Genomic DNA, 26,449 nt, shown 5'->3' on the forward strand with positions numbered 1-26,449 from the left:
AAGGTTGCTCATTACAAATAATCAATAAAAGAAAGGAAATATTCCAGTGCAGGGACAAGAAAATCTGTTCTAAATTGTGAAAATCTTCAAAGATGACTCGCTCTTGAAAAGAGATTGTTGCATTGTGGTTAAGCTGGATAGTGGAGCACTTGTATATTAGTCAAGGAGAAGATGTGCTTAGTGTTTCCATGCTGCGGAGTAAAAGCAGGCCTCTGGCATGGCTCTCAAAGTAATAAAATAGGAAGCAAAGATGAATTTCATCCAGAATGGAATTCTGGTCACGTAGCCGTCTTTGCCAACATGGTCCTTGTCTGTTTTGGAGCATTCAGCCTTTTTGCTGCTTCTCTGCTTTACATGTGACCAGATGACAACGGGGAAAAATAAACAGCAGTAATGTACAAAACACACCACACAGATGTGACAGAGGAGGAACAAATGTGGTCACGCGTGCTGAACAGTGACTTAAAAAATGTAAAATTATGATGGATGGTATGAAAATGAACTAAAATTTCCCCCTTATAGTTTTTCAGTTGCAACTTATATTTAATTAACCGTCATCTAATTATGGATTTTTTTAAACCTGTTGACGTGCGTCAAAAGATGATGAAGGTCACCTTTTTTCCATCAAAATATTTGCTGCATGTTTAAGTTCACCAGGTGCAGTCAGCTCAGGGGTCAGAGGTCAGAGCACATCCTAGCCAGGAATCCCATCATGTCTGCCAAAAATCACAGGAAGCGCATTGTTCTCTATGGGGAATTACTTTATGAGGGCTTACAGAGAGGAATTATAGAAACGTAGCCAAAGTGTTTATGTGATTACACGGCAGTTATGTCACTAAGTCTGACCTAATAAAAAGAACTTCTTTGGTTGACTGATGCCATGATTGTTTTAGTTCTCATAAAACTTTTGTAGAGTTGTGGTTTTGAGTTGCTGCAGAGCCTCTGATTTGGAAAACACAAAGATCAGAAAATCCTGGCTGTTCCACTGAGTGTCCCAGAGTGTGTTATTATAAAATGACCCCTCATGTGACATCCAGCTGTCTGACACTTCCACGCTGGTATTACAGAGAGTGGAACCATTTGAGCTTCAGCGGTTTATCTTATAAAGGTGTTTGCAAATCTTTTAAAACAAAGATAGACTACATTCAAGTATGTGGTTATTGACCAAAGACAATTTGTGTAATATATTAATTAGTGTTATCATTCGTAAAACTACACTGCAAGACATTTTCAGTATTTTTTGCGCCTCTTTGACTCATATGATTATAAATTAGAAACCTTTGGGTAAACATTTGAACATTTGTCCACCCGGGCAACAACACTCTGCTACAATAATTACATAAGGGTCGATGCTGTCCTTCTCAAGTTAAATGCAGTGTATGAATGGTAAAAATCTGTGAAGGTCATTGTAATTAATGTAAAAGTAATCATCCTTTTATTATACTAACACTAATAATAATAATACTTGAATCGCAAAAGAACAAGCACTGAGTTGGACTTACCTCTTTGTTCCTGCCAGACTGTCTGTGGGTCTTTGCATGGGAATGCTTCAGCCTTTTGATGTATCACTCATCATAGATGAGTCCAGATGTTGCACAACCTCTGGAGTGATTAAAGTGATGACTTGACCAGATATGGTGCCTGCAGCTATTTTTTGTTCTCACAAATAGTAGAGTGCAGGTGTCATTGGGGTTTTATTTTGATCCCACCCTCCACACCCACGTAACTATAATGGCAAGAAAATGCTTTGACTAAACCACATCCCAGAGCTATTTTTCACTGAGCCTTTATTGTTCGAGATCATGTTATTTTCTTCCTATTTGAGTCTCGAATACTGTATGCACAGGTGGCGTCCTGCAGCTCCTGTACTTAAGGAGGTGGATGGTGGGGAAATACCACGGTATTCAGTGGGGGGTCCTCCATCTTAAAATAACACTCCAACATCTCTGTACACAGCAGCAGGAAGCAGAGAGGTGTTGAATGACAGAAGGAGGACGAGTGAGGTCAGATCAAATGTAACATTTCAGGTTTGAGGTTTGAGGCTAGCTGTGGCAGTTGTGCAAATGCGGTGCAGTCTCTCCAATTAGGTGGATGAATTACATCAGCTAAAGAAAAGCATTTTTAACTTCAGGGTGGATGCCCTTTGTTCCATTCATCAGCATATTATTCACTACTTTTTGCTCACACATTAAAGGTCTGTGAGCAAATTGAGGGATACAGCTTTGGCCTGTCATTATTTGAGGAGAGTGGGTGGCAACTAATGACTGAACTGGTTTGCAATTGCAGGACTACCAGTTAAGTTCTGGTCTGTCTGGGAATTTTTTAGCACTTGCAGATCGTCAGCTCATTTAAGTCTAACAAGAGCTATTTGATTAATCTCTGACCAAGACACGCACTTTAGGTTCACTGATGATTCTAAATCATGGATGTGAGTGTGAATGCTTGTGCATCTCACAGTGTTAGCCCTGCGATAGACTGTCAACCTAACTAAGGTGTACCCTGCCTCTCACCGTATGACAGCTGGGATAGGTTCCGGTCCACCAATCCCAGCTTTCATAGCTAACCCGGATTTACGATTACTATAAATACATGAGTTTGAGCTTTAGAAAAGTTTTCAACACAAACAAAAGGACAACATGTAAATTCAAACTTCGGAGTTCTGGAAAAAAAAACCTTGACCCGTTCCTAAGGAACCTCATAAAAGACTGCAAAAACAAAGCATAACTCACATCAGCATGCCAATGCAAGGACAAGGGTGTATGCTCAGCTCTAGTCAAGCAGGTAACCATATGGTGCAAGGCTCAATGCAGTGGCTTGGATTAGAGTTCAGTCCAGGTCCCATTGCTGTGTGCTTCCTCTTTCCTTTAAAAAACTTCATCTGAAATTTATTTACCACTTCTTATCCTGGAGTTTTTGTTTTATATATATAAAGAAATAAAATTTTCTTCATTAAAAAATAAGCATAATGAAGAGTACTCTTGACTCATTAGAAATTAAGACAAAACAGTCTAAAGGTACTTTATTGGATGGATAGATGGATGGATGGATATTCGTTCAAAAGCAGGGTTTGCAGAAATCATGTTAGAACAAACACCAAAGCAAATCAAAAAGAATGGGAATTGATAAATGACTTATCAATTAGATTTCTTATTGACTGTCTCACTGGCTCCACTTGGAGAGTCACCACCATCTCTAAGGTCTAAGGAGCTTAGAAGAAAAAGCTTCTGGACTTCTTTAAGTTGCTTGAATGACTGATCTGACCTGGATGACTGAGAACCTTCACAGACATATTGCCGTACATTTTGGGAGGAACACCCTTCAACTGGTGCGGGAGTATGAAAAGGAATCAAGGAAATTATCGGATTATAGGAACCATCTCCGTTTCAACTTCAAGCAACTTAAAGAAGTCCAGAAGCTTTTTCTTCCAAGCTCCTTAGACTACGATGACCTGGATGACTGAGAACCTTCACAGACACCATCTCTAAGCAGCATATCAAAGTCATTACATTTGTGCAAATTGTATGTGTGCAGTGTGGCCAAATGTTTACGCATGTTGAAGGTATTTCTCGTCTTATTTGTGTTCAGTGTTGGGGTTGTTATTGAAAAAAGTAATGCATTACACATTACTTCTTACTGTTCTTAAGAATAATGCATTATGTTACTTAATTACTCCCCAGAGAAAATAATTTGTAACACAACTTTTTATACATTACGCTCACATTTCTCCCTCTACAGGAAAGGGCAGAGCAGGCTGTACCTGCTGCGGAGACTCAGGTCGTTTGGAGTGGAGGGCCCACTCCTGAAGAAATTCTATGACTCTGTTGTGGCTTCTGCTATCTTTTATGGCGTGGTCTGCTGGGGTGGCAGCATCTCTGCTGGGGACAGGAAGAGACTGAACAGGGTGATCCGAAGGGCCAGCTCTGTTCTAGGATGCCCTCTGGACCCAGTGGAGGTGGTGAGTGACAGGAGAACGGTGGCTAAGCTGTCATCCCTGATGGACAACATCTCCCACCCCATGCAGCAGACTGTGACAGCACTGAGCAGCTCCTTCAGTGGGAGACTGCGGCACCCACGGTGTGGGACGGAGAGATTTCGCAGGTCTTTCCTCCCCACTGTGTCATGGTCCGCGGCCCGGCGTCCGGGGTGCTGCTGGGATGTCCACGCCCACGAGCGTGGCTGCTAACCCCACACCTGCATCCCATCCCAGGCGATCACCAGGTGGACTATTTAATCCTGCCCTACCTGCTGCTCCACGCCAGTCCGTAGTCGCCTCTCAGCGATCACAACTCGGCGTGTTTTTGTTTTCGAGCCACCTGCCTGTCCACCTGTCCGCCTGAGATTTGGTTCACATTCAGCTTCGCCGTCTCGACCCCTTTTGGAGCTCCACCCCCCTCTGGTTCACTCGGCCCGGCTATCACCGTGAGACGCACACTCCACCTTCCCTCGTATGCTGCCTTTTTTCCGCACCCCAGTAATCTGTCTCTCTTTTTGTTTTACAGCCTCTCACAGCCCCGCTCTCGGCGTTCCCTGTGCGGTCCCTCGGTTTCTTCTGGTTTCATACGTTGTTTTTCTGGCTACCCTCACGGGACACCTTTAGTTGCAATAAAAATTACTTTCTTTATTCGCTCCTACCCTAGTGTGTGTGTTCTGCTACTGGGTCCTGCCTGCGCTCGGAACTTCGGTTCATGACACACTGCTGTCAGACTCCATAATAAAGACTTTAACTGATCAAGCACACACATCCATACATATGCAATAATACTAAGTGCAATAATCCTTTCTGTCATCGTTGTATTTTAATCAGTTGTATATAGTATTTGTATTTGTATTCTATTTTTATCTTATTGTATATTTATTTTATTGTATTCTACTGTATATAGTATTTTATTCTATTCTGTACAGCTGTGTACTGTATTTATTCTTATTGTATTCTAATTTTTGCCTCATAACTTTTGCACTGTCCACTTCCTGCTGTGACAAAACAAATTTCCCACGTGTGGGACTAATAAATGTTATCTTATCTTATCTTATCTTAAAAATGACCTGAAACACACCATAATTACCAGTTAACAAAGTAAACCTCAAATAGCTAAGCGGGCTAACCCAGACATTGATATGTGTCTACTTCAAATGCTTTAACTACGTCACATCCAGTTTTAGAAACATCAGTGAATCCAACATTTGTGGGATTTTTTTGGAGGGTGAAGCTAAAATGGAAGAAACACAAAACTCCACACAGAAAGAAGTCATTAGTGACTCTTTTTTTTCTGTGAGGTAACAAACCAATACATGATTGTACTGCCTATCTTATCAGTTTCCCCAAGTAAGAGATGTGATATAATTTATTCATGGTTTAAAGGAAGATATTAGTGGTAAGACATTAAGACAGAATTTACAGTTTTCTGTAAACTGGTATGTGTTAACTCTCACATCCTGAAATGTGCAGGATGTACAGCCTAAAATAGGCTGTAAAGTAAACATGTGGGTGTTTGTAGGCAGCTGACAGAGACCTGTGAAAAATGCAGCCAGTATTAGGATGTCTGGTCTTTAATATTGCCACATTAGGTTATTATGGATTATTACAATACTGGCCTGTCTAAGTTAACAAAAAGGAGTTCATAATCAGCTTCCTTTTGTTTTAAGGGAAATGTAACCAGTTAATTTATATTTGCTTCTCTCCATTTGACTGCAACAGAATAAAGAGTCATTCTGTTTGCCATAAAATGATCTCCATAATCATATCTAAACACAACTATGTCTGGTCTGTCTTATTCTGCATATGTCTTATGCAGCCACTGTGGCTCAACGGCCTAAATCACAGGAACTCAAACATCAGCAGAAAGTCTAAGTCAGAATGCATCACTCTGCATGACAGCAGTCATTAGAAGTCACTGAGCTCTTGTTGTATTTCACCTGAGTGAATCTGAACTGTAAAGTGCACATGAAAAATTACCTGTATGTTTTCATTTTTAGGACGCATGCATTAGCAAGCTTTTGCAGCCATATGTCACCAGAACTCTGAGGTCTTCTATTCAGTGCTGGTTATCCATCCTTAAGTCTAAAAACTAAAGGTGTCAGAGCCTTTGCAGATGTTGCCCTACACCTTGAAACTCTTTGCCCTCTGATCCATGATCTACAAGCTCAATCAACTACAAAAGTTCAAAAAGAGCTTATTTTTTTGAACTGGCATTCAGGTAGCATTCTTTTAAATGCCCTTTTATTTCTAACATCCTGGTGTCCTTTTACTCCTGGTCTTAGTTTGTTTTTTTGTTTTTTTGGGGGGGCTCAGGTTTTCAGAAATCGGCAGTTACAAAATAACAACAATATAACAAATTCAGCACACACGTATATAATGCCTTTCAGTCAATGTCAAGGTTTGTGTCAACCTAATATTTGCATATTGCAAAAGAGGTCACACAGATCAAACTAAGGAGGAGACACCTGCGCCACATTCCTCATGAGGCCTTTATCATCGAGATGACGGAATGTACAAGTCTATCTGTGCTTCTGAGAAAGTAGGGGAAACATTTGACTGTGAGTAATTTTGATTGCTGTGCGCTGAATCTATAGATCTGATCAAATCTACTTGCGTTTTTGATGGATTTTGTTGGTGAGAGTCACTGTTCTCCATAAATCGTGGATTGATCAATGCTAGATGACATGAAAAACAATAAAGTAATGAGAATGTTAACAACTATTTATTGTCTTAAAATACATAACAAAATAGTTGTGATGAATAAAAACAGCATTTTGCTTTGTACAACTATGAAAATGTTTACAGACAAGCAAAACTAATTGTACAAAAATATTGGTAACATTGATACACAATAACAAAAAAGATAAAAACAATAAAGAACATAACATCCTCACGTCAGTGTGCAAACCGTTTATACAGATGGACATGTGCCCTTTAATAAGGCAGCAAATCCTGATAAATTATTTAAATAGCAAATTTCTACAAACACACGCGCGCACGCACGCACACACACACACACACACACACACAAAATCAGCGTCTCACAAACCACTAAGACAAACAGGACAATAATTTATCTGCTAAAAACCGCATTGGACATACGTGATAAAGCAAAATACAAAAAAAAAAAAAAAGAAATATCCCACCTTCTTATAATTTTCACTGTAGTAAATCATGGGATTGGGAGCTCTGCTGTATTTGTAGCTATGTCATGTTATATTATTTACAGCTCATGCTACAGTAGCACTAAGATGTCAATCATTTCAAAGGAATACGAAGAAGTACTTATGTTTTTGTTTGATCAAATTATACAACAGCAATGAGGTAATAATTGTACATCAACGATCTCCTTTGTTTTTCATCTCTCTCTGAAGAAAAGGCACACGGATCAGATACACTTCATGCTAAATAGCCCTGTCTGAAGAGTAACGAATTCTGGAGATAAAAGACAACGACAATGTTATGCATCCTGTATCTAAGCGTACCTGATTTGGGGTCAATTTTCACTGTGATTGGAAGGATACTTTTACTTTTTCAAAGTACAAAAATTTTGTTTACTGCCTACACTGTAGGCAAAAATCAATAAATTAGATGTATTTACATTATTTCATAGCAAATTCCCCCAAAAGTTGAGGGGGCTAAATCTCTTCGATTTCTACAGTTAGGATCTGATATAGGGAGTATTTTGGAAGAAATTTTGACTATGTGGTTATAGACTCAAGCAACTTTTTGTAAAATATAATTATCTCCATCTAATCCTGAGAGTTGTTAAGACAACCAGATGACATCAAAAAAACCAACAATACCTGTATGTAAATGATAGTTAACATAAACCAGTGCTGTCTTGCATTGCATACTTCCATAAGGCAAGTGTGACAAAACGCTCACATATGGCATCATGAAGAGCACAAGTACCCAGATAGGATACTCAAAACAGTCAGAAGATCAATATGAAATGCTGTACATTTCTCACCCGCTAACTATCTCCAATTCCAGCTAGCTAGCTAACAGTAGCAGGGTTTTTTTCTAGCTTACACCAAACAGTGCATGTTATGGATTTGTCTGGTGTTTAGGTATGTTAAATTGAACTGTAATCTTCACTGTTGAGTAATTCTGTATTAAAAGAATCACCAAAGGCTCAAGAAGTCGCAAATTTTTACAAAACATGTTAGCTAACTCATCAAAAGCAACTGTTTTTTTTATATTAGGAACATGTTTTAGCATGTTCAGTTTGAGACAACTTTGCCGGAATCCATGCATTACGTAAGTATGCAGTGTACATACTGTGCTACTTGGAACTCTGCTCTTGGAAGTATTCAAATTGAGACAAACACAGTTCATAGTTCTTCTACCCTAGAGATTTTAGGGTAGAAGATTTAAGAACTTTCTTGTTCCATTCATGGTTAGTCTTCCACATACATTCTGTACATGCATGCAAACATTTATCCACAGCATCATATTCCCCTTATTTCTAACTTGCTCCCCTCTCAACAGTTTTCTTAAATCATTAACAACAAAAATTCCTACAAAATGTCATCTTCATTTTTTGAGTCCTCATAAGTTGTATTTCCAGGATCTACATCCTGGTCAGACTGGTAAGGCAAAGGAAATATTCTTCTTTATTTCTTTGGGAAGTCCATCTAGAAAGTGAGGCAGAAAAGGCTGAAGAGGTGAGACAGAAAGAGAGAGAGAGAGACGTAAAGACTTGGAAGTGCATAGTTGTTTATGAGGAGCCATTCCTGTACAGAGATGAATGAGGTCTTTCAGAGAGCGGGTAAAGCAGGCAGAGCGGGGATAGAAAGGTGTTGGTGACCTACAGGCTTTGTTGGGTTTTTTTTCACCTCTCCCTGCTCTTATAGATGTTAAGGATGGTGGTGGAGAAGGGGCTCTCTGATCCTCAAATGGCATTCAGCTGGTTGGTTTTCTTTCCAAACCGGCTTCAAGTTACCCTGAGGCTAACCATATGCCCTTCGCCCAGTCTGAGTGAGCATGCCCAAAAATAAAGAGTTGCGGCAATAAATCGGTCCCTGGACTTTGCATGAGAATATAGAAGTTCATACTTTATACAAAAAGGTGCATTCCTCAGAGCTTCCTGCGCCGTACATTTATGCATCTGTCAAAAGGAAGAGACATAACATGAAGAGATTGCAGAGGGTTTGTTTAATGTCTTTAATTCTAGAGTCCATTTTAATAGAACAATGTCAACTTTAGTGGTTTTCAAATAAAACTTACCTCTGCATTCATACTTGAGGTCTGAGAAGTATACCATCTCTTGTGAAAAGACAAAAAGACCTAGCCTTCCACCTGCATACGTCTTGTCATAGATGCTACCAGAATCAGCCATGATCTTCTTACCCTCATACATGACAACTCTGTGGAAATCAAGGAAAAATTAGACATTTGAATGCCAAACTCATGAAGGGTAATTACCTACAGACTCAAAATTATTTTCTGCCCACCGAATGTGTCCTGTTCTCGGCCTATGGATCAGATGCCATCTGTAGGCAGTGAAGTCTTTCCATCCAACGTTCTTTGGGTCATGCCAGAGAGTGCGAACCTAAAGCGTGTGAAAAAAATAAATAAAAGACATGAGTTTTTCTATTTTATTTAGGTTTGATTATCAAAAATAAATGTTTCAATTGTCCATGAAAGAACAGAAGTCCAATGTACCTGTCCTGGGGTGTTGCCTGTGTGCCAGAGGGCATTTCTGAGGTGCTCTCCTGGGCCGGTGGTGGAATTAACCACTTTGATGGACAGGCCAGAGTAACCTTGTGCCTTAGTTGGCTTATGTGACCAGTAGGTCTGTGTGATTTGCTTCCACATCACCACATAGAACCTGGAACTGGACTGGTAGCCAAACACAAAGCCGGCATAGTCATCATCCCTGTCAGTGTTGATGAAGAAAGTCCCACTGAAGTCCACTGCATTGAACTCATGGTAGCCTGAACAAAAACAGGTTGAAAGGGTGTCACGACAAGAATTGAATAGAAAAAAGAAACTTTCCTATTAGTCTTTGCAAAGTTACACATTTGGTCCAGAGAAATCGTTGGTACTTACCAACAGCAATGCCAGGGTCACAGTTAACAGTTTGAACCAGCTCTTTGCCCTGGTGGCGGACGACCCAGTTAGGATCAATCTGGGAGGTGCCTTTTGGATCCAAAGGAACCATCTGGAACTTGCGGAAGTCTGTCTCACTGATGTCAAAGTTCTCGGGACACACGTCATAGATGTCAGGCACATTGTCCTGATCAAAGTCATCTTTGCAAGCATCTCCACGGCCATCACCTGAAAAATACATAATCCAAATTATTTAATAATAATAATAATAATACCCAGGGTGTATAGATATATGTGTTCCAGCATAAAACTGCTTAGATGTATCCATGTCCAACTTTGCTCACCATCAGAGTCCAGCTGATCAGGATTGAACGCCAGCCTGCAGTTGTCTTTTTCATCAGGGATGCCATCATTGTCGTCATCATGGTCACAGGCGTCACCTTTGCCGTCCTTGTCATGGTCAGCCTGATTGGCGTTGGGAATATACGGGCAGTTGTCCAGGTTGTTCTGGTGTCCATCCTCATCAATGTCCTGGTTGCTGTCGCACTTGTCTCCCACGCGGTCATCATCTGAATCCAACTGCAAAATTAGAGTGTTTAAACATCCTAGTTAGATCTGGTTTATGGGGAAAATTGAGTATTAGCTTACTTGTACTCTATACACCACCAAATAACAGCTGCATTCATGTCTGAACATGTCTCTTTTGGCCTTTAATTGTGCGCTTCACTCTTTAAAAAGCACATCAGTTTAGACTTCCCCTCCTTCCCTTATTCTTCTCCTAATTCCTGTTGTTTAACACATTCCTCTTTCTCAGTGTAGCCCTAGCCCCCCACCACGCCTTACTGAACTAATGTGCCCTTCAGCTGCATACAGGATTTACTCCACCTTTTACATGCCATGATAATGCTTCAGCAACTACTGAAGCCTGCTTTGACTGAAAGGGAGATATAAAAGAGAGCCCGGGAGATGAATGTGGATTATTGTTGCCGGGTAAGACTGAAGCAAATGGGTAACAGCAATGCGTGTGTTTGCTTTTACACACCTGATCAGGATTATGTTCTAGTGGGCAGTTATCACACATGTCTCCCACTCCATCCAGATCTGTGTCTCTCTGGTCAACATTGTACACATAGGGACAGTTGTCCTTCTCATTCAGTATGCCTGGCATAAACGGAAATAAATTAGATGAAAAGGCAGCACAAAAGCAGAAAATACAAAAGTATTGTCTAAGAGTTATGCTGATTATTTTTTGTTTGCAGGTCTCACCATCTCCATCAATGTCCACTGCGCAGGCATCTCCCTCTCCGTTGCTGTCGGTGTCTGTCTGGTCTGGGTTGCTATTGTAGGGGCAGTTGTCGCAGCCGTCACCCACATCATCACGGTCATAGTCATACTGCCTGGGATTGTACACAAAAGGACAGTTGTCCTGTTTGAAAAAGAGAAAAATGCAGTGTTAGAGAAAGAGTCAATGACAGTTTTTAAGGTGCTGCGGTTGTAATTTCCAACTCCCTCCCTGCCCATTTACAGGGAGGGGGTGATACAGGATGAAAAGCAGCTTTATTTGTAGGCTCTCTCCTGCATCAAATGTTGGGATTAGCAGCACACAGCGCAGCTCCTTCAGAACCTCAGCATTGGAATTTGAGGTTTTGGCTCAGCCTTGGGAGAAACATTTGTTTTTCTTTTGAGCGCCACCCTCCTCTACCCTACCCCCATCTCCACCTGTCCTCTTATTAGACAACGTGATGAATGCAAAAAGATGTGCACAGGCACCGTTTCACACTTATTCCTTGTACAATCTTATTTCCTGTCTGGAAATGTTTACTTACCCTATCATCAGGAATACCATCATTGTCATCATCATTGTCACAAGCATCTCCAATGCCATCCTTATCATAATCTTCTTGCCCTGAGTTCGGGAGGTTGGGACAGTTGTCCTGAATGAACAACAACAGAGTCAGTCTCAGCCATTATAAGCAATATTTAGATATTTTCACTTTAACTCTGCAAAAACATTGACATTTCTTTGCAGCTGCTTTGCTACTACGTACTTTTTTGCAGTGGTAGGTGGCGTTTTCAACACACACCAAATCTGAATTGGGCCACCCATCCAGATCTGTGTCCTCTCCGCAGATATGGCCATTGCCAGCATAACCAGGTTTGCACTCACATCGAAACATGGGGTCAGCAAAGTGTCCAAGATAGTTACAGCGGGCATTTTTGTTACAGTCATGGCTTCCATCGAGGCAGGGATTACGGGGTGAGCACACCTGTAGATTGAAGATGAGATGAATATCAGTGGTGAGACGAGCTCTGCATAGTTTAAATTCATGACATTCTCTCCTTAGAAAGGCACATATTCATCACAACACATTAGTATGACCTCTCCCTGTTATCAGTATTTGTTTAATAAAAGTTGTCTCTCTTGCTCTGTTTTTGGCTTCAAACAGGAATCTGCTTGCCTGCTTATTAGCGGCGGCCTGCTCCACACCATGGCCAAACGGCTGGGGTCCTGAGTAACGAGTTGGGCAGGGCAAACAGTTGTAGCCTGGAACGGTGTTCTCGCAGCGGTGCACCCCATTAAACTCAAAGCACGCATCAGGAACCTCTTTGCACTGTTTTCAGGATAAAAAAAGAATCACAGTTATGGTTACAATGTTGCCTGAATTCTAATATATGACTGTAGCTGCTTTAATCATTGAACAACAGCTAAAGACGTTTTACCTCATCAATATCTTTACACTTGATCCCATTGCCAGTGTATCCTGCTGGGCACTTCCCACACTTCCAGGAACCATCGGGAAAACTTGTGCACTTGGCACCAGCAAAGCAAGGGTTGGACAGACATCCATCTGAACACAGCAATGCAGTCATCAAAATCCTTCATATGTAACCTGCTTTTAATCTTAGTAATCCTAATCTTCCAGTTATGATCTCATTGAGATGGTACACTTACGTATATTTAAAAAAAAAACTTCAATAAATAAAACCTACATTGAAGTGGATGCCAACAATAATGCTGTAAAGACTAAATTTTAAAAACATGAATAATAAAAAATACCAAATACATGGAATATGTGGAACTCCTTTAAATGATAAAATGCCTCACCGATTGGGCAGGGGGTCTTGTTGCACCTCTGGATGTCCTTGGCTTCACCGACGCACTCTTTACCGCCGTACTGTGGTGCAGGATTATTGCACAGGCGTTTCCGAGTCTGTTGACCACCTCCGCAGGTGAGACTGCATGAATCCCAGGGAGACCAGGGACCCCAGTTGCCATTGACTGATGAAGACATGAAGAAAGCATGATCAACGTCTTCTCTTGCTTTACACAGTAGCAAAATCCAACTGTAGTATGAAGAAACTTACTGGGACACGGGGACTTTGTACACGTTTCAGTTTGCCGGCCTTCTCCAACACAGTCCTTGCCTCCTAGCTGAGGAGTTGGGGAGTTGCAGAGGCGGATTCGGGTGATGACACCAGCACCACAGGTGACCGAGCATGATGACCATGGTGACCAGTGGCTCCAGCTGCCGTCCTGCTTGACTAAAGGCCACAAGACAAGGTCAGAGATCAGTTATCAAGAGCCAAAAAGTTGAACCACGGTGACATCAAATCATAAAAAAGTCACACATATTTTCTGTCTGTTCTTGTTGTTGGTTAAGTTAACTCACAGCGCTTGTCACACTCCTGGAGGTAACAGTCTCGGGTTTGCACAGAGGTGCCCTCACAGTTGTTATTGATACGGTCGCAAGAGCGCCCACGCTGCTGGATGCCACGCCCACATGACACGGAACAATGGGTCCATTCAGACCACGGCGACCAGCCGTCCTCTGCATAGTCGCTCGCTGAGCAGGAGGGAGAGGGAGAGAATATGAGAAGGAGGCGAAGAGGGAGACAATAAAAGAGCTATTGCAGCGAAGCAGCACCCCCTCGCAAACAGCCCCTAACCTTAAATGAGGAGGGGAAGCTCTAAAAGCAGTGGACTAATGGTCTGGATTTAACTGGGAGACACAGCTGTTGTGAGCATACGTAGAGGACTAACTGGAGAAATAGAAAGGCCTCCTGTCCTCAGGATGGACAGGGATGCCCCACTGGCTTATGTTTTCCAAAGAGGAAACAGCTTTTGAAAACATGACCCTGGGTCTGTAATGACTTCAGCAAGTGGCTGAGGCCGGGATGAATGCGGCTCCCAATGTTTACTTTTAGGGAAGCATCGCAGCCAAGTCTGCCAAGGTATGAAGAACATGCCACCTCCCCTCATGTAAAAGATGGCTTCACTAAACAGAAAACCAATTTTCCATTCCCCTTTAACCAATTTGGCAAATTGCAGCCATTTCAACTTAAAGATTCAAAGATGTTTTAGAGCACAAAGCGCCAATGTTCCAAACACATAAGCACCCTTTCATACTAATGCAGTTAAATCATCTTTAAAACTAGCATTTTTTCTAATGAAGAAAAAGCTTTACATCAATACATCAAGGGAAATATTTGTGGTTTTTTGTTTTATATGGCAAATAAAATAGAAACAGCTCGCTCAGGGAATGGTACAGTGTTAGCTGAAATGTCATACACTTTACACTATGTGGACCATTAATGTAACATTTATAGTGCAGGTTTGCATACCTATAATTATTTTAATTACAGTGTGTCTTTGTATAGCTATGCAGGTCATAATAAAATGTGTTGGAGATCGTAGATTAGAAATGCTTACGTGTTCCACAGCGTGGGCAGCACTCTCCATCGGGAACAGTAGCATTAGCACAGGGGATCAGGGGGCAGGAGATCTTGCGACACACAGTAGCAGAGTTCTGCAAAAGCACAGAGATCAAATTCATTTTTAAATATTTGGATATCACTCAAGTTTTGCTGCAATTTTCCTCCAAACTCAGTCCAGGCACTCAGTCAAGTCCCAGTGCTTGAATGGAATTTGAAACACTGGACCCTTCACAACGGCGTCACTAATGTGGAGTTTGTGGGGTTGTTTAAATCCATTTAAATTAGTGCATGTTTGAAGATATGTTTTTAATCGAGGCCTCGCCCATGTACGTGCAACCATCTCATTAAATTCTCTATTGGTCATGTGAGTTTAATCATGGAAGAATGAGTGAGAAGCAAGAGTTCTGGCTGAGAACGGGGACCCCTGCAGCCAACACCTGCCGACTAGGTCAGGGGAGGGTGGGAAAGAGGCCAAAGTCCTAATAATGGATATGGGTTTCAGCATGGAGCCGGACTGGGCACAGAGCCCCGAACAAGTAAAGCCAGCCTGCCAGCACAACCTGTGAGGGTTCACTATGAATGACTCAGGCATAAGAACTGCCTTTTGACTATGCATGCTAATGTTCTCCCTCCAGGAACTGATCACTGACAGGGAAAAAAGCGGAACCTGGAAGAAGTAGTCTATCTGCACAGGGAGAAATAAGCAAATGAACCCACTGGTGAAATGCAGGAAGATTTCCTCCCAAGTATTTTACATCTACATCCTCCTGTCCACTTGTCAAAGCCAAGGTCTTGTTCTTAATCATGGGCAACGGATCACTTAAGTCCCTCAAGCCCCTCAAGGCCACAGTCAAGTTGAACTTCTGACAGCAGACCTGTCATTACAACAATAAAGACTGTTGGCCTCCTGCCCAGTCGCCACACTACTTACTAATTACTGACCAGATCAGTTGTGTTGTGGTTAAGTGTGTCTGCCCATTGTGGGCTGTCATCACAGTGTGCGTGCTTGTGTGTGTGTACATGTAAAGAGAAGTCAGAGCATTGAGTAAGTCCTCCTCACACGTGTGTTTAAGTACACTGGTGGGAGTGCTGTGGAGATCTCACCTGACAAGTGCACTCGGTGCAGTCATCCACGGTCCACTCGTCTCTGTTCTTGCGAACGATGCCATTGTGGATACAGACACCACTGTGAATTCCAATGTGGGATTTAATAAGCTTGTTTTCATCCGTCTGAGGAAAAGAGAAACAAGAAAAATAGACTTATGATAATGAGTTGTTAGCTTGGTTGTTAAAAGAGAAAAAATGTGAAGCCCCTTTTAAAATTCACAAAGTAACAGAGATACAATTCTGAAGAAATGCAGGAGGTAAGCAAATTCAGCGTCAGCACAGAGGAAAGAATTATATGATGTACAGAGTAATAAACAGTAAAACTACACAGTAAAAACCATTTGCAGTTTTTCTGATACTGATTTGCTGAAATTACAGATGATTTTCTGTCAGATGCCTTCTCAAGTTTCATTCACAGTGCAGAGCTTTACAAATATTTAAGAGCTCAGTATCTCCTTTGATTAAAATACAGACAACTGTACACACATCTGACGTACACACAGGCAAACAGATAACCAGCAAAGAGGCAGACGTCACTTAGGTTCTTCTACACTGTCTTCTGGGTTTGCTCCTTACCAGCTTGCGGAGTTCAGTGGACAGCTCCTTGACCACCACACCAAGACCCTTCAGCTCTTTAAACATACTGAGCAGGTCCTCACAGGAGAAGCCACACACCATCTGCAGGTCTTCACCAGAATACACAACAGTGAGAAAAACATACTTAATTTTTATTTCAGATTAAAATTATTTAATTCTCATATAGTTTAGAAAAGTTTGCAGACTGAGTGCATCAGATGCAGCAATGCCTACCTTTAGTCTTATGGCCACTGTACTCAGTTCTGATGGCCGAGGAGCCATTGAGGTTCCTCAGGACCATGGTGTCAGTCATGGCTGAAAGAAAAATACTGCTGTGAATCAGTATACTATTTCAATGGTAATATATTAATTAATAAGGTCGAGCATAATGCCCCGCAGCAGTAAATTATGCAAAAAAGTAATTAGTTCATTCTGCATAGGCTGGAGAACATACTGTGAGACCACAGAGCTCTGAGATATTTGTAAACTGGCATTCCTTTTTGGCATCTCGTAAACAGCTTCTCGGGCAGTGTTTGGTACAGAAATCAGCAGACAAACGGAGTACACGCAGATTTCTTTGATAAGGAATTGCTCGCACTTGAGAGTGCATGGAGCAGATGAGTGATTGGTAAACACTTTGAGTACTCACCGCTTTGGCATCCTTTGTTGCGCAGAATAGCGTCCAGAGTCGTTCCAAACACAAACCGCACGTTTTGTAGGACCCCCTGCAAGTATGAGTGTGCAGTTTAAGCACCGGTACACAATTCGAAAAGTTCATCACACTCAAAGTATTTAAAAAGAAATTCCTTCCTGACATATGCTGCTCCATTCTCTCAGCTCTCACCGTGAACTTGTCCTTCACGGCTCCCTTGCCAACCCTGAGCTGCGCGCTGGCCGGAGTCTCCTGCGTCAGGATGCTCTGAATTGGCGCATCCAGTTCGGCGGTGTTCACCTCATCGCATCCCACGTACAGCTTTGCCCAGTCCTCCTGCACGAACAGCGTGATATTTTTCCACTGACCCGTAGCCAGACCCACATCTTCGATGGAAACCACCTGCTGCTTGTTCTCGGTGGAGAAAACAATGTCCAAGGTGTTCGCTTTGCCGTTTGAGACGACCTCAAACACGGGTCCGGATCCATCCTTCTTCTCCACAGTCAGGAGGCTTCCCCTGGTGCGTCTGAACTGCTTAAAGTTGAGCAGTAGGAGGAAACCCCGCTCGGCATGGATGGAATCGATCAGGTCCCTAAACGAGTTCTCGGGGACCGGGGGGATCAGGTCCGGGTTGAGGATCTTGTAGGCGGGGCTGTACGGGTCGTCTCCTTTCACCAGGGTCACCCCGTGGTTCTTGCTGGGGACTTTGACGAGCTCAAACAAGTCATACACGCTATTGTCGTCTCGACTCTCTGCGGGTGAATAACAATAAGGAGTCAGCCTTTGTGAGGCGCTGGATTTCTATTGTTTTCACTTTTAGAGTTCTGCAAAACGTTTTTAAAGCCATACCAGCTCCTTTATATTCTTTTTTTTAACCTCCTAGGACCTGGCGTCCACATATGTGGACATCACATTTTGGGTTATTTAGACCAAAATATTAAATTTTGCTCTACAAGGGCCTGATATCCACTTACGAAGACATTATACTGCTACTGTTCTATCGAAAATTTAAACGAATATCCTCATAAGTGGCTCTCATGTTTCTTAGAAACAAAAATCAGGTAAAACAAAAAATCTGGTAATTCTTTGTTTTTACATTGTTTGGGTACCAATCAGCCCAAATATCAAAGAGAAATCAAAATTGCATGCCATGGAAGAGTTCGGGTCTTAGGAGGTTAAATTAAAAACAAACACAAAAAACAAACACAAGCTTTCTTTCCCCTTATCTTCCACAAGAATCATACTGACAAGTTTTAACCAGTTCAAACTGAGACAAACTCACCTGCGACTCTCGCAGCCTCGCAGGTCCAAAGCATCAATAACAAAAATATCCCCGGCAGCTTCATGGTGATCTGCGGTCTGTGACAAATAACCACAAAAACACAGCAGTTCCATTTTAATTTAAAGCATTAATGATATTGTCAGAAAGAGTCAGCCTGCAGCAGGTATACACCTAAAATACAGCTGCCCAAAGAGCGATGGCTGACGCTGCTGCAAAAACACTCAGAATATTTACCACTTACCTGCTTAAAGCAGCAGGTCCAAAGTAATAAAATCCGGAAAAATCTGGAGAAATCCAACAATTAATCCCCAAGCATGAATTTGTGACGAGTTGTTTTTATGTATACATATATTTATAAAGTTCCACTGCGAAAAGAAGGAAAATAATGACAAAAAGAAATTATTGTATTTTAGTTTTTGTTATATAGAAATTTCTCCCTCCGGTGTCAGCCGCTAAAATACAGCTTTTTAAGCCGAAGGGGGGACAAAGTGCTATTTAAATAGTTTGATGCCATTCCTAAGAAGTAGCCTCGTCCAATCACGGTGAGGGGAGAAAAAGGGACGACCTTATCCTCTTAGGAGAGAGAGAGAGAGAGAGAGAGAGAGAGAGAGCGCATTTTCCACTGCGGGACCAACTTCACTGCGTTGCCTTCAGAGTCTTAATAGTCCAGTGTTTCATCTCAGCGTCCATCCATCAGCCCTCACAGGCATTTCCGTCTCACAGCTACAGCGACGTGACACATTTATAGCGACGTGTTTCTAACATTCACAGTAGAAAAAACAAGTCTGTTTTCAGACTTACTTCTGCTTTGAACTTTTTATATAAACTTGTTATATTTCTCATACTAATACTGTGGTGTATTAACTTTAAAAAATACTATAAAAATTACACAATGAACCACTTTTTTTTTTTTTACCTGTGCTTAAACAGATGAAAGCTAGATATCAGAGTATATTTGGTGTGACTTGAGCTTCACAGATTATGAGCCTCAGTTTGCTGCAGTTCCGGATCTATCCGCTAGGAGCCGACGTATTCACTCCAGAGATGCCCGAGGCATTTCAAGGTGTTGCTGCAGCACACCTGAACTGACACATTGTTTTCATTGCCATTCAGTTCAGAAGAACTATGTAATAAGGTATTATATAATTTATTTAGCATATTTGGGCATTTTTTAGTGCACCAAGCATCAGGTCTAGGCTTGATTGATTGAGGCTCAACCAAACAGAAGTGTGGGAAGTGGGAGTGACATATAGAAAACATATAAACCAGTATGAAATGATGCAATTTCTTTAAAGTAACTCTTCCCCGCCAGACCACGCACAACTGTTCAGTTTTGTTTAAGATGGCCAGCTAACACGCTCTGTGTTCCTGGTTGAAGTGTAGAAGGGATGTTGAGCAGCTATTTTAGCTGCTGTTCTTACATATAAGTAGCACAGATGCTCTCTAAGAAATACCAATATTTTGCTATTATAATAAGCCATTAATAGTGGATAATGAACAGCGCAAGACTGTTCCTTATTTTCGGCTTCTCGGTGTAAACAGATGTCAGCTTCACACTTTAAACCTCCAAGGCAGTTATTTACAAAAAAATTCTTTGGTCGAATCATCTAATATAAACAGCTGTTATACTTTTTATACTAAATAAGAAAATTTATTGAGAGATTTATGAAGCATGGGAAGGAGCTCAGATTTGCAGAAACGTCAGATATACCTAAGGAGAGATCTGCACGAAGAGACTTACATATGAATCATTTCTATAAATTAGTTCTTCTGGTCAGGTTGCAAATGTCTCAGCTTTCTTTGGTACTGCACTATTGCAGTCTATTTCATCCATGTGGTTTATTCATACATGCGCTGTGATCTTTGCCTTTCATTGTCTGTATCTAAATAAGATGTGATGTTTCCTTACCCTTCCAATTTTCATCTGTCAGGAATGTAACATCCTGCCTTTGATAGACATTTAGAGGACAGACTTATAAGACATTCTAGCCAAAGATCAAGGGAAAGGGAGAATTTCATAGCAAAAGTCACCTCTACCCCCACCTCTGCTGCTTCTTGTGATAGCATACACATGCATCTTTTGACATAGAAGTAGTCATGCTTATCTCCTATTCTCAGACACAGAGAAGCTCTTTTGGCTCTTCTTATGAGTCTAATTTATCTAATTGATGCTTAATAGACATACACTTATGTGTAATTTGACAGGCTTCAGAGCTATGAGTTTAACAGATAGTTGTGCGATGATACTGAATGGTGGTTTAGATGTCGGGGAATGGCGCTGTACCCTGAGGGGTCCTAAGGTCAGAGCTGAGCTGACTTTTCTGGTGCCTGCGTGTCTGTCTCAGATTCAGGACCCTTAATGGAAACTGTAGGTAGCTTGTTTCAGCCTGCGGAAGACCCAATGTCACTCGAGTGTCAGGTCAGTTGGCTGGATTTTGATTTAAAAACTTAACAATAAAGATTTGTCGGTTGGAGAGGTGTTAACCTGAATGAGCAAATGGAAAGACTGCACAAATCGTGTGTTTGTTTGAGCTCATTTGGTGTTTGGTTCTTAATTTTGTAAGCTTAGCTTGCAAAGAGGGGAAATCATGCTGAGAAGAAAAATGTGCTGCTGTTTTGGCATCGGTGAATATAAATAAAGGATCAAGGGGGAAATTTTGTCTGAATACACACAAGACTGCTGTGCAGATGTGCGTACAGTGCACATGCATTTACACATGTAGATACTTGGCATCCTCTCTAAAAGACGACCCACAACAGAAGAGAGGAAAGGAAGAGGGAGAAGTGAGTGGAAGGTAAAGACAAAGGAAAGAGAAAGAAAAGACAAAAGGAAAGGAGAGAAGATGATGCACAGAGGAGAAGAAATAGAGACAAGAAAGTGAAAGGAAAAGAGATCATGATAATTTCGGATAAGGAATATTGCAAGGGAAGGAGGATAAAGGGAAATGAGAAGGAGGAGAGGAAGAAGTGATGGGGAAAGCAAACAACAACAGCATAAAGGTAAGGACAAGGAAATGGAAATGAGGGGGAAAATTAAGAGAGGAAATGAGGGAAGCAAAGGAAAAACGTGGAAAAGAAGTGACAAACAAGCAAAAAGTATCAGGGAAACAAACCTTCTCTCAATCCAGATTCTTCCATTAGTACACAACATATTTGTTTAGAGCATAAATTCCAGCTGAGAACTGTTGTTTTAAATCCAATACATGTTTGATTGCATGTTTATCAATGATTGTCTGGCTAGTTACTCCATTTTGCAAACATCTGCATCTTGTTTAACGTGACCACACACACGTACTGCTAAAATATTCAACATTTGAGACAACAAATCAGGCATGAACACCAAACAGTGTGATTGAGATTATTCATGGCTTTGTTTCCTCTTCAACTACCTCAGTAAGTCATCTATGGCTCGCCTACAAATGGTCCAAAATGCAGCTGACAGGCTACTCACTAGATCCTCTATGTGGTGTCATGTAACACCTCTTTTGTCTTCATTGCACTGTCTCCACCTAAAATTCAGAATCAAATGTAAGGTGTCATTGTTCACTTTCAGAGCGCTGCATAGTCAAATGCCTGGCTTCAATAGAAACTCTTGCACCAATATATAATGTATAGCGTGGAAATCATTAAGCTCTTCTGACTAAACCTTGGTGGTTCCTTGTTCTAGACCAGGGTTGTGTATAAGGCCTGAGGGCTAGGATCAACCTGGGAAAGACTCAAATCTGGCCCACTGGCCCACAAATAAGCTCATTACTTACTTGTGTGGGCTTGTTTTTAACTTTTTGGCATTATCATTGTTTTAATGTTTGTATTTGCTGATTGTTGTTGTCAAGCACTTTGTGATCCTTATTAGAAATTGTTTGAACACACGTAACATCAGTGGCTGAAGATAATCTGTAGCATTGGAATCACCATCGGAAGTGTAAACATGTCCTGCTGTTGGTGGAAAATTGCCATATTTGATTGTTTTTAACTTATACTAAGCATGAGTATGAAAGCACACAATTTGAGACAATTAAGAGAACCGTTTAAAGGAAACCATAAGAAGTGATCACCTAAGACATTAAAGTCTTTAAAGGTGGCATAAACCGGAACTGTCCTTGGAGCTCTGCACAAACATAGGAGAGCGTGTTATCTCTCCATAGAAATGCTTTGCTTTGTCCTCAAAACCTGGACTTTTTTTGTTTAAGGAAGCGGTGTCAACCACAAAGCCAGCATGCTGCCTAACAAGAAGACAGAAAAGCAGAAACAAAGAAAAGGTGACGAAGAGGAGGTAATAAACAAGAGGAGGCAAAAAAACAGTCCAGTACATGCACATACATGCCATTTCACAGGCCAGTCACTGAGTGGAATAATCCATCATCTGCTATTCCCTGTAAGTCATAACATAGAAGTGACATTATTTTATGACCGCTGAACAAAACTTTCCATCGCACCTCTGTTTGCCCTCCTGTTTTTGTTGAAGTTCAGCATCGTGGCAGGCCATGACCCATCCTCAGGCCTGCTTTCACATTCTACGGTACTGGTTACTAAGTTATTTCTCCCGTAATGTAGAGTCAGAGGAAAGTGATTCAAGAGGTTGGAACTGAGGGTGATAAATTTATTGGTAAGCTGTCAGTCATTTGGTGAGTATGACAGGTATGATGATACACCTGAAGTTGTATAATACCTGCATGGAAAAACACAAATGAATGTTTCCCGGAATTTATGGTACTACCTTAAAAGGTTGTTTGAGAAAACATGACATGCTGAATAATAGGTTAGTCAAAGGCAAGAGTGAGCAATTAATTTTCCCAAGGGGCTGTTAGGATGCCTGGGTCGTTGACCCGGAGTTTTATATTATTTGTCATTTCGAGTCTTTTGGTTTCTCTGTCAGAGTTGTGCCTGCTGGTTTCTGTTCTGTTCCATAGTTCTTTATCCCCGTGTCAAGTCTGCGTCTCTGTGTTATGTTTCCTGTTTTACTTTGAAGGTCCATGTCTTGTGTTAATGTATCTGGTTTTGCTTCCCATGTTTCGTTAGGCCTGATTTGCCCCAGCTGTGTTTCCCTCCTGTTACCCATTCCCTGATTGCTCCCTCTGTGTATTTAAGCCCTGTGTTTCTCTGTGTCTGTGTTGTGATCTACCCTTATCTTGCTGTGTGTTCTGTTTGTGTAAGTTTACCTTGGAGTCTTAGTTTTGTTACTTTTTTGGAGTTCTGCATTAAAGCTTTATTTAAGTTCACCTTTTGTCTCTGAGTGTCTGCACTTTGGGTCCTTTTCCTGCCTGCACACAGCCCTTTCATAACAGGGGCTGCATGGGAAACAGACTGTTGCAGACGGACCAATAAGATTATAAAGAGACCAAATTAATGCTGAGCAGAATTGAGTTGACCAAAAGCTGAGTATCACCAAATTCCCATAAGGATGCTCAAAGTTGCAGCTTGTGCTGTCACACTTCTTCAATTTGAGACAGCGTGATGAATTGCAGCCTCTTACAGTTATTCCCACGCCCTGCTTGCAATTATTACTGAGAAGATGACATGGGGAATTTTTCCCACCCTAAATTCAACATGGCGTGAACTCAGCACATGGTCTTCTTTGCCTCATCATCAGAGAGAAGATGAGCCAGAGATTCTGGGTTAATGCAGAGAAGGAAGCTGAGAGAAAAAAGGCAAAAAAAAGGGGGCAATATTCATTTTGCCTGATGCTTGTAAGTGTTTGTGTTTGAAGATGTTTTTTTTTTTTTTTACTTTGTCAAAGCTCCACAGTCATGCTTTCCAGATGAGAGAACTTACTTGTCATAAATTAAATTATTTACCATCTTAATCATGTATATGTTTATCTTCTCACAGCCCAAAATCTATAGATCACAGATGGGGGGATGCTGCACCTGAATCCATTCATCTATATTCATGTCACGTCAGCCTGCGCTGGTGTTTGTGTGTCTATGACCATTTGGAGTATATCCTGGTTTTGTTTCATTTATGTAGCAGCAAAGCCAAATACTTTGTGGCTCCAGCTTCTCGACTGTGAGTACGTGCTTCTTTCCCGCATTATTTGATGTAAACAAGACATTTTTTAAAATGATTTTTAGACCATTTTACAGACATAGCAATCAGTGAGTCAGAATAAAATGGTTTTTTAAGTCTTTGTTCTTCTTGTTAAGCTTGGTAAGAATTCTTGCCTCAGCATTTCAATAAAACTACTTTTATTATTACTGTGTAAACAATACAACGGCAAGACAGACAGACAGACGGATAGGCATTCTTCAACGCCACTAAACCCGCTCTGCTTCTTTACGGCAATTAAGCCACACAAAGCGTGTAGACACAGCGCTTCGATGGACAAATTGAGCCTGTACTGTATACATCTTATTAAAATGAATGGACACTGAATGCCAAAACTCGCAGGGCATTCACAGAGCGACACTAAAGGTTTCGTTCAATAATCCAAAACAATGAAGTGACTGTTAGACAAACTCTGTCAGACCCGATGCACACGGGAGCTCAAAATCCATTTTCCAGTGATGCAGACCTACAGATGACCACCTGTACATTTCTTTCATTGAACCCTCCTTTTTATGCTCTCACTAATTCCCAATAAACTACCCATTGGTGTGTTCACCCATGACATTACTGCGACCAAGCCATTATAGCTGGGTCCGCGTTAAAAGACATTAGTTGCCACAGGCTCTCTGCGCAGTGATTTCTAAATATCTAATAGTGTCTAGGAATGTAGTCTTGATCCAGTTCCATCTTCAGCCTATTAGGAGGTCACGGTGTGCCAGCTTCTTTTCATGGGCTTCCATGGACAATGTAATTTGCATTCCAGAGCTCAGTGGGTTGGGGGAAAAAGACGTCTGGGTGTTCTGAATCATCTGATATAATTGCTGCTGAGAGCGTAACTGCCGATTCTATTTAATTCTAATGGGGCCTCGAGTGAAATGTTTTCCCCAAATTTGGCAAATTAATACAAAGGCCTGTCTTGACCATTAGCAACTTCACAGCTGTTAACCAGCTGTTTACAGTCCAAAAAAAAAGATACCCTGTGTTACACAGGCAGCCGTGCACGAATGAAAACTTTTTAATAGGTCTGCCTGTCATTTTGCTTCAAAATATACTACTTTCATTACATATTAGTGGCACATGCTCTTCTACTGAAGTGCAGTCATGTTGTTGAGCCACAGCTCTTTTTCATTTCACTCTTAATAACCGCCTTTATTAAATTTGCCTAAGGAGGAGACACTGTTAGACAGTAGCAATGTATGAAAGCAGTTTAAAGCTTTCACAAAGGGTTAAGTCTATTAAAACAGGAGTCATATATGTGTTTTTTCCTTATTTAGAATCATTAGATGGTAAGATGGTGCACTGTCCTGTGATAGTCTGCCTGTAAAGAAGCTGTTGCACTTTCTTCTTTGGAAATAACTTTCCAGACTCATTTCCCCTTCATGGAATGTTTTTTTTCCGGGTGGATCAAACTCACGTTTGGGGCAAAATAAAGCGGGTGAACTCTGCTCATATAAATTGGTGCTCTCCGAACAACACAGTTTTTATTTTATTTCAATTTTATTTATATAGCGCCAAATCATAACAACAGTTGCCTCAAGGCAGTTGGGGCAGAAGAGAAATTGCTGATCTACTGCTGTATTTTTCAAAGCAGCTGGATGTTACAGCTATGCAAGGTGTGCTTTAGTATTGGTGCTGTGATGCATCAGGCTATAGCAACAAGGAGATATTTCTCATTGCATATGGATCACACTGAAGTGCACTGGGTAAGTGTCATTTTTCAATGTGCAGGGTTAAGACTGCTCCGGGTCAAACACTTTGTGGAAACAATTCTTTCTATTTAGTAGAGATCTTGGTAATGCCTTTGGGTAGTTACCCTCATGGCACACTTTACTAGGGGCTTGTTAGTATCTGGTTAGACTCCTTACCTTCAAAGCTGCTTTAATTATATGGCATATATTTACCAAGGTGGTGGAAACATTCTTAAGAGATTTGATCCATGTTGCACCTGCACATCCATCATGCAAATCTCCCTTTCTCAAAATCCTATACCAAAAGTGCTTCATAGCATTGTGACACAGTGACCTCATCTCACCACGCA

The 26,449-nt window shown here is 41.3% G+C and overlaps 1 protein-coding gene across 1 annotated transcript; it reads right to left on the reverse strand.

Annotated features, from left to right (window-relative positions):
• Positions 1–6,679: 6,679 nt before the first annotated feature.
• Positions 6,680–18,837, reverse strand: thbs1b (thrombospondin 1b). The gene is made up of 23 exons (XM_076874025.1): positions 18,608–18,837; positions 18,367–18,443; positions 17,277–17,836; positions 17,082–17,157; positions 16,667–16,747; positions 16,433–16,542; positions 15,854–15,979; positions 14,745–14,841; positions 13,705–13,878; positions 13,400–13,576; positions 13,140–13,313; positions 12,755–12,882; positions 12,493–12,645; positions 12,082–12,300; positions 11,860–11,967; positions 11,300–11,459; positions 11,076–11,194; positions 10,378–10,612; positions 10,034–10,261; positions 9,647–9,918; positions 9,436–9,533; positions 9,209–9,348; positions 6,680–9,089 (listed from the first exon to the last, which is right to left on the reverse strand). The coding sequence occupies exons 2-23, from the start codon at positions 18,428–18,430 to the stop codon at positions 9,082–9,084; spliced, it is 3,507 nt and encodes a 1,168-aa protein (XP_076730140.1). The 5' UTR covers positions 18,431–18,443; positions 18,608–18,837; the 3' UTR covers positions 6,680–9,081.
• Positions 18,838–26,449: the final 7,612 nt, after the last annotated feature.

This window comes from Maylandia zebra, linkage group LG15 (genome assembly GCF_041146795.1).
Source record: "Maylandia zebra isolate NMK-2024a linkage group LG15, Mzebra_GT3a, whole genome shotgun sequence".
NCBI classification, from domain to species: Eukaryota; Metazoa; Chordata; class Actinopteri; order Cichliformes; family Cichlidae; genus Maylandia; species Maylandia zebra.